The following is a 14,006-nucleotide window of genomic DNA, read 5'->3' on the forward strand; positions in this document are numbered from 1 at the left end:
CCTTCCGCAAGAATGTCTTCCTCGGCTTCCAGCAGGCCAAAGTGTCACATTTGTTTCCCAGGTTCGTCCTACAGTTCGATGTTTCACACGGTCGGGTACGAGGACTGTCAGAGAGTGAAGGCCTAAACTCGCTCTTTATGTCGTACACAGTTTGCGTACCAACATTAGATCTTCTTCCAAGGAGAAGAGATGCTCGTCTCTTCCTTGTTCTCATGGCTTCACACTGAGCAGCTAGTGATGCAAGGGCTGAATCCAGGTCATCCCCCTCAATATCACCAACATCACCAGCAGCGGTTGCATCTCTGCTGTCTCCCTGACAGGACACAGAACAAACCTCAGTACTTGTCCCTGTTGTCCTCGGAGTGACAGACGAGGATGGGGTATAACCGATGACACGACCAAGTGTAACATGTCTTTGATCCTCCCAAATAGTTTTAGGAGACAAACTCTCAATTACTCGGATCTCTAGGGGTGGGCTGTCGGTTGCTGAAGAATACTGTCTCGGTTTCACAATTATCCTTTTCACCCGGTACCCCACTGGAGAAACTGCTGCAGGATTGTCCTGGGTTCTACAGCAGCCACGTTCTGCCTGGGGATCAGTCGGCCGAGCAGAGGAGGAGCTGTAGGAGCTGTTGGAGACATCTGTTTCTTTCTGATGACCATCAGAGATCCTTCCACATGCAGCAACATCAGCATTAGTGTCCACTTCTTTCTGATGACCATCAGAGATCCTTCCACATGAAGCGACATCAGCATTAGTGTCCACTTCCTTCTGAAGACCATCAGAGATCCTTCCACATGAAGCGACATCAGCATTAGTGTCCACTTCCTTCTGAAGACCATCAGAGATCCTTCCACATGAAGCGACATCAGCATTAGTGTCCACTTCTTTCTGAAGACCATCAGAGGTCCTTCCACATGAAGCGACATCAGCATTAGTGCCCACTTCTTTATGAAGACCATCAGAGATCCTTCCACATGAAGCGACATCAGCATTAGTGTCCACTTCTTTCTGATGACCATCAGAGATCCTTCCACATGAAGCGACATCAGCATTAGTGTCCACTTCCTTCTGAAGACCATCAGAGATCCTTCCACATGAAGCGACATCAGCATTAGTGTCCACTTCCTTCTGAAGACCATCAGAGATCCTTCCACATGAAGCGACATCAGCATTAGTGTCCACTTCTTTCTGAAGACCATCAGAGGTCCTTCCACATGAAGCGACATCAGCATTAGTGCCCACTTCTTTATGAAGACCATCAGAGATCCTTCCACATGAAGCGACATCAGCATTAGTGCCCACTTCTTTATGAAGACCATCAGAGATCCTTCCACATGCAGCGACATCAGCATTAGTGTCTACTTCTTTCTGATGACCATCAGAGATCCTTCCACATGCAGCAACATCAGCATTAGTGTCCACTTCCTTCTGATGACCATCAGAGATCCTTCCACATGAAGCGACATCAGCATTAGTGTCCACTTCTTTCTGAAGACCATCAGAGATCCTTCCACATGCAGCAACATCAGCATTAGTGTCCACTTCTTTCTGATGACCATCAGAGATCCTTCCACATGAAGCGACATCAGCATTAGTGTCCACTTCCTTCTGAAGACCATCAGAGATCCTTCCACATGAAGCGACATCAGCATTAGTGTCCACTTCCTTCTGAAGACCATCAGAGATCCTTCCACATGAAGCGACATCAGCATTAGTGTCCACTTCTTTCTGAAGACCATCAGAGGTCCTTCCACATGAAGCGACATCAGCATTAGTGCCCACTTCTTTATGAAGACCATCAGAGATCCTTCCACATGAAGCGACATCAGCATTAGTGTCCACTTCTTTCTGATGACCATCAGAGATCCTTCCACATGAAGCGACATCAGCATTAGTGTCTACTTCTTTCTGATGACCATCAGAGATCCTTCCACATGAAGCGACATCAGCATTAGTGTCTACTTCTTTCTGATGACCATCAGAGATCCTTCCACATGAAGCGACATCAGCATTAGTGTCTACTTCTTTCTGATGACCATCAGAGATCCTTCCACATGCAGCAACATCAGCATTAGTGTCCACTTCCTTCTGAAGACCATCAGAGATCCTTCCACATGCAGCAACATCAGCATTAGTGTCCACTTCTTTATGAAGACCATCAGAGATCCTTCCACATGCAGCAACATCAGCATTAGTGTCCACTTCCTTCTGATGACCATCAGAGATCCTTCCACATGAAGCGACATCAGCATTAGTGTCCACTTCTTTCTGAAGACCATCAGAGATCCTTCCACATGAAGCGACATCAGCATTAGTGTCCACTTCCTTCTGAAGACCATCAGAGGTCCTTCCACATGAAGCGACATCAGCATTAGTGTCCACTTCTTTCTGAAGACCATCAGAGGTCCTTCCACATGAAGCGACATCAGCATTAGTGCCCACTTCTTTATGAAGACCATCAGAGATCCTTCCACATGAAGCGACATCAGCATTAGTGTCCACTTCCTTCTGAAGACCATCAGAGATCCTTCCACATGCAGCGACATCAGCATTAGTGTCTACTTCCTTATGAAGACCATCAGAGATCCTTCCACATGCAGCAACATCAGCATTAGTGTCCACTTCCTTCTGAAGACCATCAGAGATCCTTCCACATGCAGCGACATCAGCATTAGTGTCTACTTCTTTCTGATGACCATCAGAGATCCTTCCACATGAAGCGACATCAGCATTAGTGTCTACTTCTTTCTGATGACCATCAGAGATCCTTCCACATGAAGCGACATCAGCATTAGTGTCTACTTCTTTCTGATGACCATCAGAGATCCTTCCACATGCAGCAACATCAGCATTAGTGTCCACTTCCTTCTGAAGACCATCAGAGATCCTTCCACATGCAGCAACATCAGCATTAGTGTCCACTTCTTTATGAAGACCATCAGAGATCCTTCCACATGAAGCGACATCAGCATTAGTGTCCACTTCTTTATGAAGACCATCAGAGATCCTTCCACATGCAGCAACATCTGCACACAGTAACATTTCACGAAGTTTTGTCATGGGCTTGGACCCTTCCCCTTGTCTTGGCTCTTGTGTCTGCCACGCCTGGCTGTGGCTATAGAAACTGTTCCTCCCCATCAATGACAACTGTTCCCCAGGGGATTGTCCACTGTGTGAGGACATCCTTCCAATATGGCTACAATGCACGTTATGACAATGTACTGAGAGTGATTCTTGCGGTTTTGTACTTATATCTTTAAGCTGCACATGTCTGTTTCTATATGAGGAAATAATTTCATAACTATCCAATTCTCCAGAATACTTAGAACAGATACGTCTTTCTTTTTCTTCATGAACATTGTGGTGGATCTGCAGGGATCTTGGACTATTACCCAGTGCCCCACTGAGCCCTGGATCAACCCCCTGGTGGAACTCTAACCCCGGGGTTACACTCTGATAAAGTGGCTCTCCACCATCCAAGGGGGATCGACCCTCCTCCATTGTGCCGTCAAATTCATCTGGAAGTTCAACGTGGGAGTGAAATCTTGCATCACCTCTCTCAGGAACATCTGGCCACAGCAGATCGTCAAGACAACAAGACTTTGGACACGGCTTCAACAAGTCCTGGTAGAAGTAATCATCTGATGGTGACAGCCTTCCACTGAAGTATCTGTCATCTCCACTGAAGCGTCTGTCATGTCCATTGAAGTATCTGTCATCTCCACTGAAGTATCTGTCATGTCCACTGAAGTATCTGTCATCTCCACTGAAGTATCTGTCATCTCCACTGAAGTATCTGTCATCCACACAACTCAGCAGCAAGTCCTCCGTGGCACAAGCATCTTCACATGTGCACCTCATCCCCTGGTGACCACAGGCGACATCGATCACTGGCTTCAGCATTGGAGAATCCTGCACTGGTTCGAGGTCGTCATGTCTGAAGGACATATTTCCTCTCTGTGTTGGCCATTCACTGGTCTCTAAATTCAGAATCTTTCCATCAGATGTGATTCCTGTGTCTGGCTGCCGAGAAGCCGCCATGATCCTTCCCTTGTGTCCGGAAGCCATTCCTGCACTATTGTTTGTCCATCCTTCACAAGGTGCATCTGATATAGACGTGCCTGAACTGGACATGTAACTCAATTCAGTGGGCTGAACATGTCCCAGGCCAATCACACATTCTTGGGGCAAATTCTTCAGATATTCTTCAAATGTATCTTGTTTGGATGCCTGGCGAGTATGTTTGTCAGACTGAAAGGTATCATGTATAGACTGACCTTCCACACACTGAGGTTGCATACACAACTGGCCTTCCATACATTGAGGCTGACTGTTACACTGACTGTGCACAACTTGGGTCTCTGGATGGTTTTCAATACCAGGAGGTTCCATCTCGCGGAACAGAACATTCACCTGTGATGCAAGCCCTGGGTCATGTCTAGTTTCAGATGTGATGTACCTCGGCAAATTCTGAATATTGTCATCCTCAACACATCTGCGTCTTCTTTGTTCATAAACTATTGTAACAAAACATGCTGTCTGTGAGAGATCTGGAACAGTCATATCCCTCGGCTTTGTTCCGGTGTGGACAGTATCTGCTCCACCGCCGCCAGTCTGAGAAGTGACATCTATTTCTTCCAAAACACCTCCTCCTGTCTCCGTACCTTCATCTAAGTCGTCTGACTGTGACATGATCCGGGACATTGATGTGCCACCATCTGTGTGTTCACGAAGACTGTGTAATCTACTTGCCCTTATTTCTAATTTGAAGAATCCAGTCTGTTCATCAAGAACTGGGAGGTAAGTTTCCCAGCGTCCATCCTCCACCCCGACTACAGCCTGGGACTCTTGATGCTCCGGACACTCGGGATGTTCAGTCACAATGGAATGCTTTGGACATTTAAGCTCTGCAGGAACTTTACACTCATCAGGAGATGCCGGACAGAATGATTGAGGTGACAGAAGTGGCATCGCTGGGTCAGATTCTGGACAGCCAAATTGAAGTGACTTTAGTTGGATCCTTTGGTCAGGAGACGCCGGACAGCCTGATTGAGGTGACAGAATTGGCATCTTTGTGTCAGATGCCGGATAGCCTGATTGAGGTGACAGAAGTGGGATCTTCTGGTCAGATGCCGGACAGCCTGATTGAGGTGACAGAAGTTGGATCTTTGTGTCAGATGCCGGACAGCCTGATTGAGGTGACAGAAGTTGGATCTTTGTGTCAGATGTCAAAGTGCCACACTGATCCCGCTCAATGACACAGCCATTTTTCAACCACAATTTCTCTACTGTGTCATGAAGACGCTGAGCTCGCCAAAAATATGTTACTTGAGGCTGTTTAAACAGAAAACCATCATTCCTATTGTCAACAGACATTCCTGTACAAGACCTCATGTATTTGTCTTTTGGACTCATGGGTTTTGCTTGGATGACTGAAACTTCAAACATTTCCCTCATCAGTTCCATCCCCCTTTGACCTACATGGCTACAGTTGGTCCCCTTACCCTTCCCATGACAGCCTCTCCCCACCCCCATAAAGTATGTTAGAGCCATTGTCCCAGTCCCTGAGTACACCCTACGGTCTACAGCCCTTCTACAAACACAAGGACAACTGCTAGCTACGCTACCCGACAAGCAAGGAAAGATGAGGCAAGGCTGGCAGACAGAAAATTCATGATTATCAGTGCATGCAAAGACCAAGCGGAGACGAGCAGACCTATGCAAAGCAGCGTGCGAGCTTCAGTTCCAGCATTATTTACCTGACTACCCTCAAGCACAGCCTGCTTTGAGCTGGCCTCTCTGTGGCTGCCATGTTTAGTGCTTGCTTTACGAGGCATGAAGGGAAGCAGAGCTTTCTGCTTGAGGCTAAGCTTCTTTTTTGGAGGCGTCTTTGAGAACTGAGGCGACAAGCTTTTCACAGCAAAGCCTCGTTTAGATGGCGACCCCCTGACAAGTGGAGACCCTTTCCGTGGGGAAGGAGTTTTGTCCACTGAACCTGATTTTCGACCACGATGTGGGGTGCTTACGCGTGTAGCTTTCTTGGTGAGGCCTTGACTGAGGCTGACGATGCCCCGGGCTGTCTCCGGCGTGCTGGCGCTGGCTCGGGCGGCTTTCCTGGCACTCACGCCGTTCCGCCCATTGGCCTGGGGAGAGTAACAACAACTGTAATGTCAGCTTCTCAAACATAAACTGGACTATATGAAAACTTGTTTTACCACAGTCATCAATTAAAGCTACATAACAGCAGCTTTTAAATACTCAAGTCTGGGTCAGACAAACCAGTGGTTGACATCATGAGCAACCCCCCATATGCTATCTCTACGACAACAAGCGATTGACAAGTCCCTTAATGTGACCTCCTCCAAGTCAGCTGCCTAATGCAGGATCCCCATGATTAGCACAGGCTTTCTCTGACAGAAATATATGAAGCACAGCAAGTCTGCTGACAGTGTGCCTGTGCAGAAAATTGCTCACAAAACTACCCTATTGCTAGATGTTCACCACCTATATCTAGATGTTCGCCACCTATTGCTAGAAGTCCATGACCTATTGCTAGATGTTCACCACCTATATCTAGATGTTCACCACCTATATCTAGATGTTCACCACCTATATCTAGATGTTCACCACCTATATCTAGATGTTCACCACCTATATCTAGATGTTCACCACCTATATCTAGATGTTCACCACCTATATCTAGATGTTCACCACCTATATCTAGATGTTCACCACCTATATCTAGATGTTCACCACCTATTGCTAGATTCTCACTGATTCCTAGATGTTCGCCACCTATTGCTAGAAGTCCACGACCTATTGCTAGATGTTCACTACCTATAGCTATATGTTCACTACCTATTGCTAGATGTTTACCTTTTGCTAGATATTCACCTATCGCTAGATGTTCACCTATTGCTAGATGTTCACCACCTATTTCTAGATGTTCAACTATTGCTAGATGTTCACCTGTTGCTAGATGTTCAACTATTGCTAGATGTTCACCTAATGCTAGATGTTCAACTATTGCTAGATGTTCAACTATTGCTAGATGTTCAACTATTACTAGATGTTCAACTATTGCTAGAGAGTTCACCTATTACTAGATGTTCACCACCTATTGCTAGATGTTCAACTATTGCTAGATATTCACCTATTGCTAGATGTTCTACTATTTCTAAATGTTCACCACCTATTGCTAGATGTTCAACTATTGCTAGATGTTCACCTATTGCTAGATGTTCAACTATTGCTAGATGTTCACCTGTTGCTAGATGTTCACTACCTATAGCTAGATGTTCATCTTTTGCCAGATGTTCACCTATTGCTAGATATTCAGCACCCATTGCCAGATGTCTACCTTTTGCTAGATGCTCACCTATTGCCAGATATTCACCTATTGCTAGATGTTCACCACCTATTGCTAGATGTCTACCTTTTGCTAGATGTTCACCTTTTGCTAGATGCTCACCTATTGCCAGATATTCACCTATTGCTAGATGTTCACCACCTATTGCTAGATGTCTACCTTTTGCTAGATGTTCACCTTTTGCTAGATGCTCACTATCTACTGCTAGATGTTCACTACCCATTGCTAGATGTTTACCTTTTGCTAGATGTTCACTACCTATTGCCAGATGTTTACCTTTAACTAGATGTTCACTACCTATTTTCAGATGTTCACTACCTATTGCTAGATGTTCACTTCCTATTGCTAGATGCTCATCACCTATTGCTAGATGTTCACTACCTATTGCTTGATGTTCACCTATTGCTTGATGTTCACCTATTGCTAGATGTTCACTACCTATTACCAGATGTTCACTACCTATTGTTAGATGCTCACTACCTATTGCTAGATGTTCCACCTATTGTTAGATGTTCACTACCTATTGCTAGATGTTCACTACCTATTGCTAGATGATCACCACCTATTGCTAGATGTCCACTACCTTTTGCTAGATGTTCACTACCTATTGCTAGATGTCCACTACCTTTTGCTAGATGTTCACTACCTATTGCTAGATGTTCACCACCCATTTCTAAATGCTCACCACCTGTTGTTAGATGTTAACCTATTGCTAGATGTAGACCACCTATTGCTAGATGTTGAAAACCTATTGCTTTCTGGTAGAGCTCATCAATCTCTGTATTACTTACTATAACACTACAGGGTGATGGCGTTCCTATCTCGTACAGCTCATCGTTGGTGCTGACACTGGATGACTCGGGAGTGCTCTCCCTTGTTCTCTCACACTTGGATCCAGGCTCCGGACGTGGGGGTGTCTCTGGAGCGCTGATCTCCCCATGGGAGGGCTCTCCTCTGGAGAAGTTGAAGAAGTCCAAGTGAGGAGGAAGGACAGAGGAGCCTGGGAGAAGAGGAAACATGTCATCAGGGACCACAACAACCGGCAGCCTTCGCCGGGTACATCCCACCGTACTTGCACTGTCAGCAACATTTCACCAGCCTGTAAATAATCCGGACACACCTATGGTCCCAGTCAATGACCATCTGGTCCAGTGAGTTACCTGTTACAAGTTACACAGTGGTCCCAGTCAATGGCCATTTGGTCCAGCCAGTCACCTGTACAACAAGCTACACAGTGGTCCCAGCCAATGGCCATCCGGTCCAACGAGTCACCTGTTACAAGCTACACAGTGGTCCCAGTCAATGGCCATCCAGTCCAGCCAGTCACCTGTTACAAGCTACACAGTGGTCCCAGTCAATGGCCATCCGATCCAGCCAGTCACCTGTTACAAGCTACACAGTGGTCCCAGTCAATGGCCATCCGGTCAAGCCAGTCACCTGTTACAAGTTACACAGTGGTCCCAGTCAATAGCCATCCAGTCCAGCCAGTCACCTGTTACAAGCTACACAGTGGTCCCAGTCAATGGCCATCCGGTCAAGCCAGTCACCTGTTACAAGTTACACAGTGGTCCCAGTCAATAGCCATCCAGTCCAGCCAGTCACCTGTTACAAGCTACACAGTGGTCCCAGTCAATGACCAACCGGTCAAGCCAGTCACCTGCTACAAGCTACACAGTGGTCCCAGTCCATGGTCATCCGGTCAAGCCAGTCACCTGTTACAACAAGCTACACAGTGGTACCAGTCAATGGCCATCCGGTCCAACGAGTCACCTGTTACAACAAGCTACACAGTGGTCCCAGTCAATGGCCATCCAGTCCAGCCAGTCACCTGTTACAAGCTACACAGTGGTCCCAGTCAATGACGAACCGGTCAAGCCAGTCACCTGTTACAAGCTACACAGTGGTCCCAGTCCATGGTCATCCGGTCAAGCCAGTCACCTGTTACAACAAGCTACACAGTGGTACCAGTCAATGGCCATCCGGTCCAACGAGTCACCTGTTACAACAAGCTACACAGTGGTCCCAGTCCATGGTCATCCGGTCAAGCCAGTCACCTGTTACAACAAGCTACACAGTGGTACCAGTCAATGGCCATCTGGTCAAGCCAGTCACCTGTTACAACAAGCTACACAGTGATCCCAGTCAACGGCCATCCGGTCAAGCCAGTCACCTGTTACAACAAGCTACACAGTGGTCCCAGTCAATGGCCATCCGGTCAAGCCAGTCACCTGTTACAACAAGCTACACAGTGGTCCCAGAAAATGACCATCCGGTCCAACGAGTCACCTGTTACAACAGGCTACACAGTGGTCAAAGTCAATGACCATTCTGTCCAGACAGTCACCTGTTACAACAAGTCACACAGTGGTCCCAGTCAATGACCATCTGGTCAAGCCAGTCACCTGTTACAAGCTACACAGTGGTCCCAGTCAATGGCCATCCGGTCAAGCCAGTCACCTGTTACAAGCTACACAGTGGTCCCAGTCAATGGTCATCCGGTCAAGCCAGTCACCTGTTACAACAAGCTACACAGTGGTCCCAGTCAATGGCCATCCGGTCAAGCCAGTCACCTGTTACAACAAGCTACACAGTGGTTCCAGTCAATGGCCATCCGGTCCAGCCAGTCACCTGTTACAACAAGCTACACAGTGGTCCCAGTCAATGGCCATCCGGTCCAGCCAGTCACCTGTTACAAGCTACACAGTGGTCCCAGTCAATGGACATCCGATCCAGTGAGTCACCTGTTACAACAAGCTACACAGTGGTTCCAGTCAATGGCCATCCGGTCCAGCCAGTCACCTGTTACAACAAGCTACACAGTGGTCCCAGTCAATGGCCATCCGATCCATGAGTCACCTAGTCCAACAAGCTACACAGTGGTTCCAGTCAATGGCCATCCGATCCAGTGAGTCACCTGTTACAACAAGCTACACAGTGGTCCCAGTCAATGGCCATCCGGTCCAGCCAGTCACGTCGTCCAACAAGCTACACAGTGGTCCCAGTCAATGGCCATCCGGTCCAGTGAGTCACCTAGTCCAACAAGCTACACAGTCCTAAGAATCCACAGTGATGAGTTAGCAAAGCAATGACAGAAACAGCAGAGCTATTATTTCTGTTTACAGCTGAGCCAGGAAGATGTAAGATTCCGTGAGGTAGAGACAAACACCACCAGACACAACATACCTCGCAGACAGAGGAACGTCAGGAAGTCCTCAGTCTTGGCTCGTCTCGGCAGAAGTTTGATGGGAGAGGCCTTGACCTTCACTGGAGTGGTACTTGGGGTCGGAGGAAGTGACCCCTGGGCAAACTTGCGCTGTGCATGGATCTTCCTGAAAGAATTAAACAAGCATGATCTGGCTGATACTCATCACATATTCACAAAACACAAGGTGTCTATGTCATAACCGAGATGTTAAAACACAAAGAGTTAGGTCCCCGGATTCATTTCTATGTGCAGCAACAAAACGTCAAGACCTTCCCTTTATTTGTATAAACAATGCCAGATTTATAAAAATATGTAAGAGTGAGTGAGTTTGGTTTAACGCTGCTTTGAACAATATTCAAGTGATATCACAGCATGTGAGCTTGATATGGGGGGAAAACCTAGAGTGACGTAGGTTTCAGACATTTATCACTTTTGAAAAACGGGTATGGTCGATGAACCCAAAAACATAATCAGGGAGAACAGGGATTCCAACCCATGATCACAGGTTCCTGGCATGCCCAAGGGACGCAACTCTGCCTGGCCTGCACACTGACCTCTCCTGTCTAGTCTTCTGTTCCACCACGGAGCTGACAGAAGACTTGACTGAGTCCTGACTGCTCTCGTCAACACTGACACACGTGCTGGGTGTGGCCGTGCTGCACACAGACGGCGTGTATGGCCAGGATCGGCTTCTGATTGGTCGAGTTTGGCGAGGGACTGGTTGTGGCACATGCTGTTCGTCAGCATCCAGCTGGTAGCGAGCCAATCGTTTACACTCCTGCAGTGAAGCATACAGTGCTTTCTTAAGCTCGCGTTCCTCCGTGCGCGATAATCCCACCGTGTCATCCTACAACAGAAGAAAATGAATGAGTCACACACAACCTACTCCTCACAACTGCTTGTACAAGTACGGACATATGCTGATTTTATAGTGCTAGCCCACTGAGTTAGCATGCCGCAGCTTAACATGAATACCCCAATCAGACACAGTATACTGACTCCGAGCTGACCAGTCCTTGTTTTATCCCCTGAATGCCCAGTACCAGGTAGGGTAACAACAAGTACCATCTTTTAAATGTCTTTTGGTATGACAATCTCATTAAAATCAGATCTTAGTTATCTCTTCCGCTAAACAAAGATCTGAGGACATCCCATTAGGGGTCACGTCAGAACGACCTTTCATCCGACCAATCAGAACTAGGTTACCAGATCATGAAAGTGACAGTCGGAATGTGATTTCTAATCATGCAACCTCAAAAACTTTAACATGGGTTATTCCAAACGATAGTTATGGGCTTAACAACTGAATCCATCCAATCTAGACCATCTATTAGCCATTCCAGGTTTCAAATTTTTAATCAAGAATTTGTCAAAATATATTTCGAAGTGTATTTGCCAATTTGAAATTAGTGCCGTAAAGTACAAGAAAGCTGCATTCTGATTGGCTAATGTCGACATCTCGTCAATCATTCCACTGGTCGGTCAAAGTTCGCACAAGGTCTGTCTAACATGACCTGTAATAGGGTGTCCTCAGATCTTTGTTTAGCGGTAGCGAGAACTAAGATCTGATTTTAATGAGATTGCGGGGAATCGAACCCCAATGGCAGTGGCTCTTCCATTAGACCATGGAGGCATTCCAACTCAGAAAATCACAGATCCAAACATCACTATGCAACTCACAGAATCACAGATCCAAACATCACTATGCAACTCACAGAATCACAGATCCAAACATCACTATGCAACTCACAGAATCACAGATCCAAACATCACTACACAACTCAGAGAATCACAAATCCAAACATCACTACACAACTCACAGAATCACAAATCCAAACATCACTATGCAACTCAGAGAATCACAGATCCAAACATTACTATGCAACTCACAGAATCACACATCCAAACATCACTACACAACTCAGAGAATCACAAATCCAAACATCACTATGCAACTCACAGAATCACCCATCCAAACATCACTACACAACTCAGAGAATCACAGATCCAAATATTACTATGCAACTCACAGAATCACACATCCAAACATCACTATGCAACTCACAGAATCACACATCCAAACATCACTACACAACTCAGAGAATCACAGATCCAAACATCACTATGCAACTCACAGAATGAGACATCCAAACATCACCACACGACACACTGAATCACACATCCAAACATCACTGCGCAACTCATGGAATCACACATCCAAACCACCACACAACTCACATAGGTTTTTATTGACACATTTCTCTTTGGTCGTCGAGCGAGGTTGATTCCTCCGACAGAATGGCTTCTCCGTGTCATCGGCACATTGCTGTATTTCCCCATGGCAACAAGGGGTCCCCAGGTCCACCTGAAACAACAACTTGCCTATAAACATGCAAAACATGTGAGAAGTGGAACTGCTAGGAATGATTCAATATTATCAAAATACTTTTAGTTCATATTCTTGCTATTCCTAAACTTTCCCTGGACAAGTTTAATAATGTTAGCACAGCGTTTTTTCTAACAGATTTCCGATTTGGAACATACCACACTAATAACCCTGCCATGATATACATGAATCCTAAGAAAACTGCATCACTGAGCACATTGGCAGATACAAAATCATTACCAGTTAGGTTTCCAACTCGATAAGTAAATGTAATGTTGCACAATCTAATATATAAGTACTTGTATTGATGGCAAGTGTCTCCGTGAGTGAGTCATGTTGCATTTGTCGTTAGATCACTTTGCTGAAGCATGTCGAGTTAAAACACTACGGGACAGCCCGTCGCTCCATGTCGTGGCATCTCAAAATCAAACGTATATATAGGGGGCAGTACCAGGCTATGGTTACCACAGCAAGGGGTGCAGGCTTGGGTTGAGAAGGCAGTGGAGCCTTGGGGTTAAAAATACAATGTGCCTTTAGGTGAACACCACCACCAAAACCAGATGAAGCCATTTGATGACAGTTGTGATAAATTACATAACATTGTTCCTTGAAACCTGTTTGAATTAGTGTCATTTAATGTGCATCCGCAAACAAGCGACTGGACCTGCAAGAAGGGCACAGGTCGTGTTTCTCTCCACTGAGGTTGACAGTTACAATCATCACACATAACGTGGATGCTAACAGTTTTTAAACATGCTGTCCTGCTTACCCGATAAAATCAGTTGCAAAGACGCATTCAAAACATGAGTACTGTTTAATGAAAGACTGAAACACCAAGTCGAGATGACGCAGGAGAGATATCAGCAACTTGCTTGTGGCCCTAAAGAAGATCAAGGTCCCAAACAGTGTGATGCTTTGTTTTACCGGTTTGCTGCACGTGTGTTGACTCGATAATAAAAGAAATCGAAGTCAACTCTCACTGAATTCAATAAATTAATCTGATGAAAATAAACGCTTATTATTATTGTGAATGGTACGACTG

General features: G+C 46.0%; 1 protein-coding gene across 2 annotated transcripts in view; it reads right to left on the reverse strand.

The window, feature by feature from the left end:
- LOC139454587 (protein Jumonji-like) overlaps window positions 1–13,891 on the reverse strand; it is a 52,387-nt gene extending 38,496 nt beyond the window's left edge. The window contains exons 1-6 of one of the 2 annotated variants that reach the window (XM_071236393.1): window positions 13,734–13,891; window positions 12,817–12,943; window positions 11,133–11,425; window positions 10,557–10,702; window positions 8,165–8,373; window positions 6,031–6,147 (exon numbers count right to left, since the gene is read on the reverse strand). In XM_071236393.1, the coding sequence (XP_071092494.1) occupies window positions 6,031–6,147; window positions 8,165–8,373; window positions 10,557–10,702; window positions 11,133–11,425; window positions 12,817–12,918 (867 nt within the window). In that variant the 5' untranslated portion in view covers window positions 12,919–12,943; window positions 13,734–13,891. Of the gene's footprint in view, window positions 1–5,763; window positions 6,148–8,164; window positions 8,374–10,556; window positions 10,703–11,132; window positions 11,426–12,816; window positions 12,944–13,733 lie in introns of both variants that reach the window. The other variant, XM_071236392.1, reaches the window with a different exon arrangement.
- Between the last annotated feature and the right edge of the window lie 115 nt (window positions 13,892–14,006).

This window comes from Haliotis cracherodii, unplaced genomic scaffold, assembly GCF_022045235.1.
Source record: "Haliotis cracherodii isolate W230 unplaced genomic scaffold, xgHalCrac1.p SCAF_10, whole genome shotgun sequence".
Lineage (NCBI taxonomy): Eukaryota > Metazoa > Mollusca > Gastropoda > Lepetellida > Haliotidae > Haliotis > Haliotis cracherodii.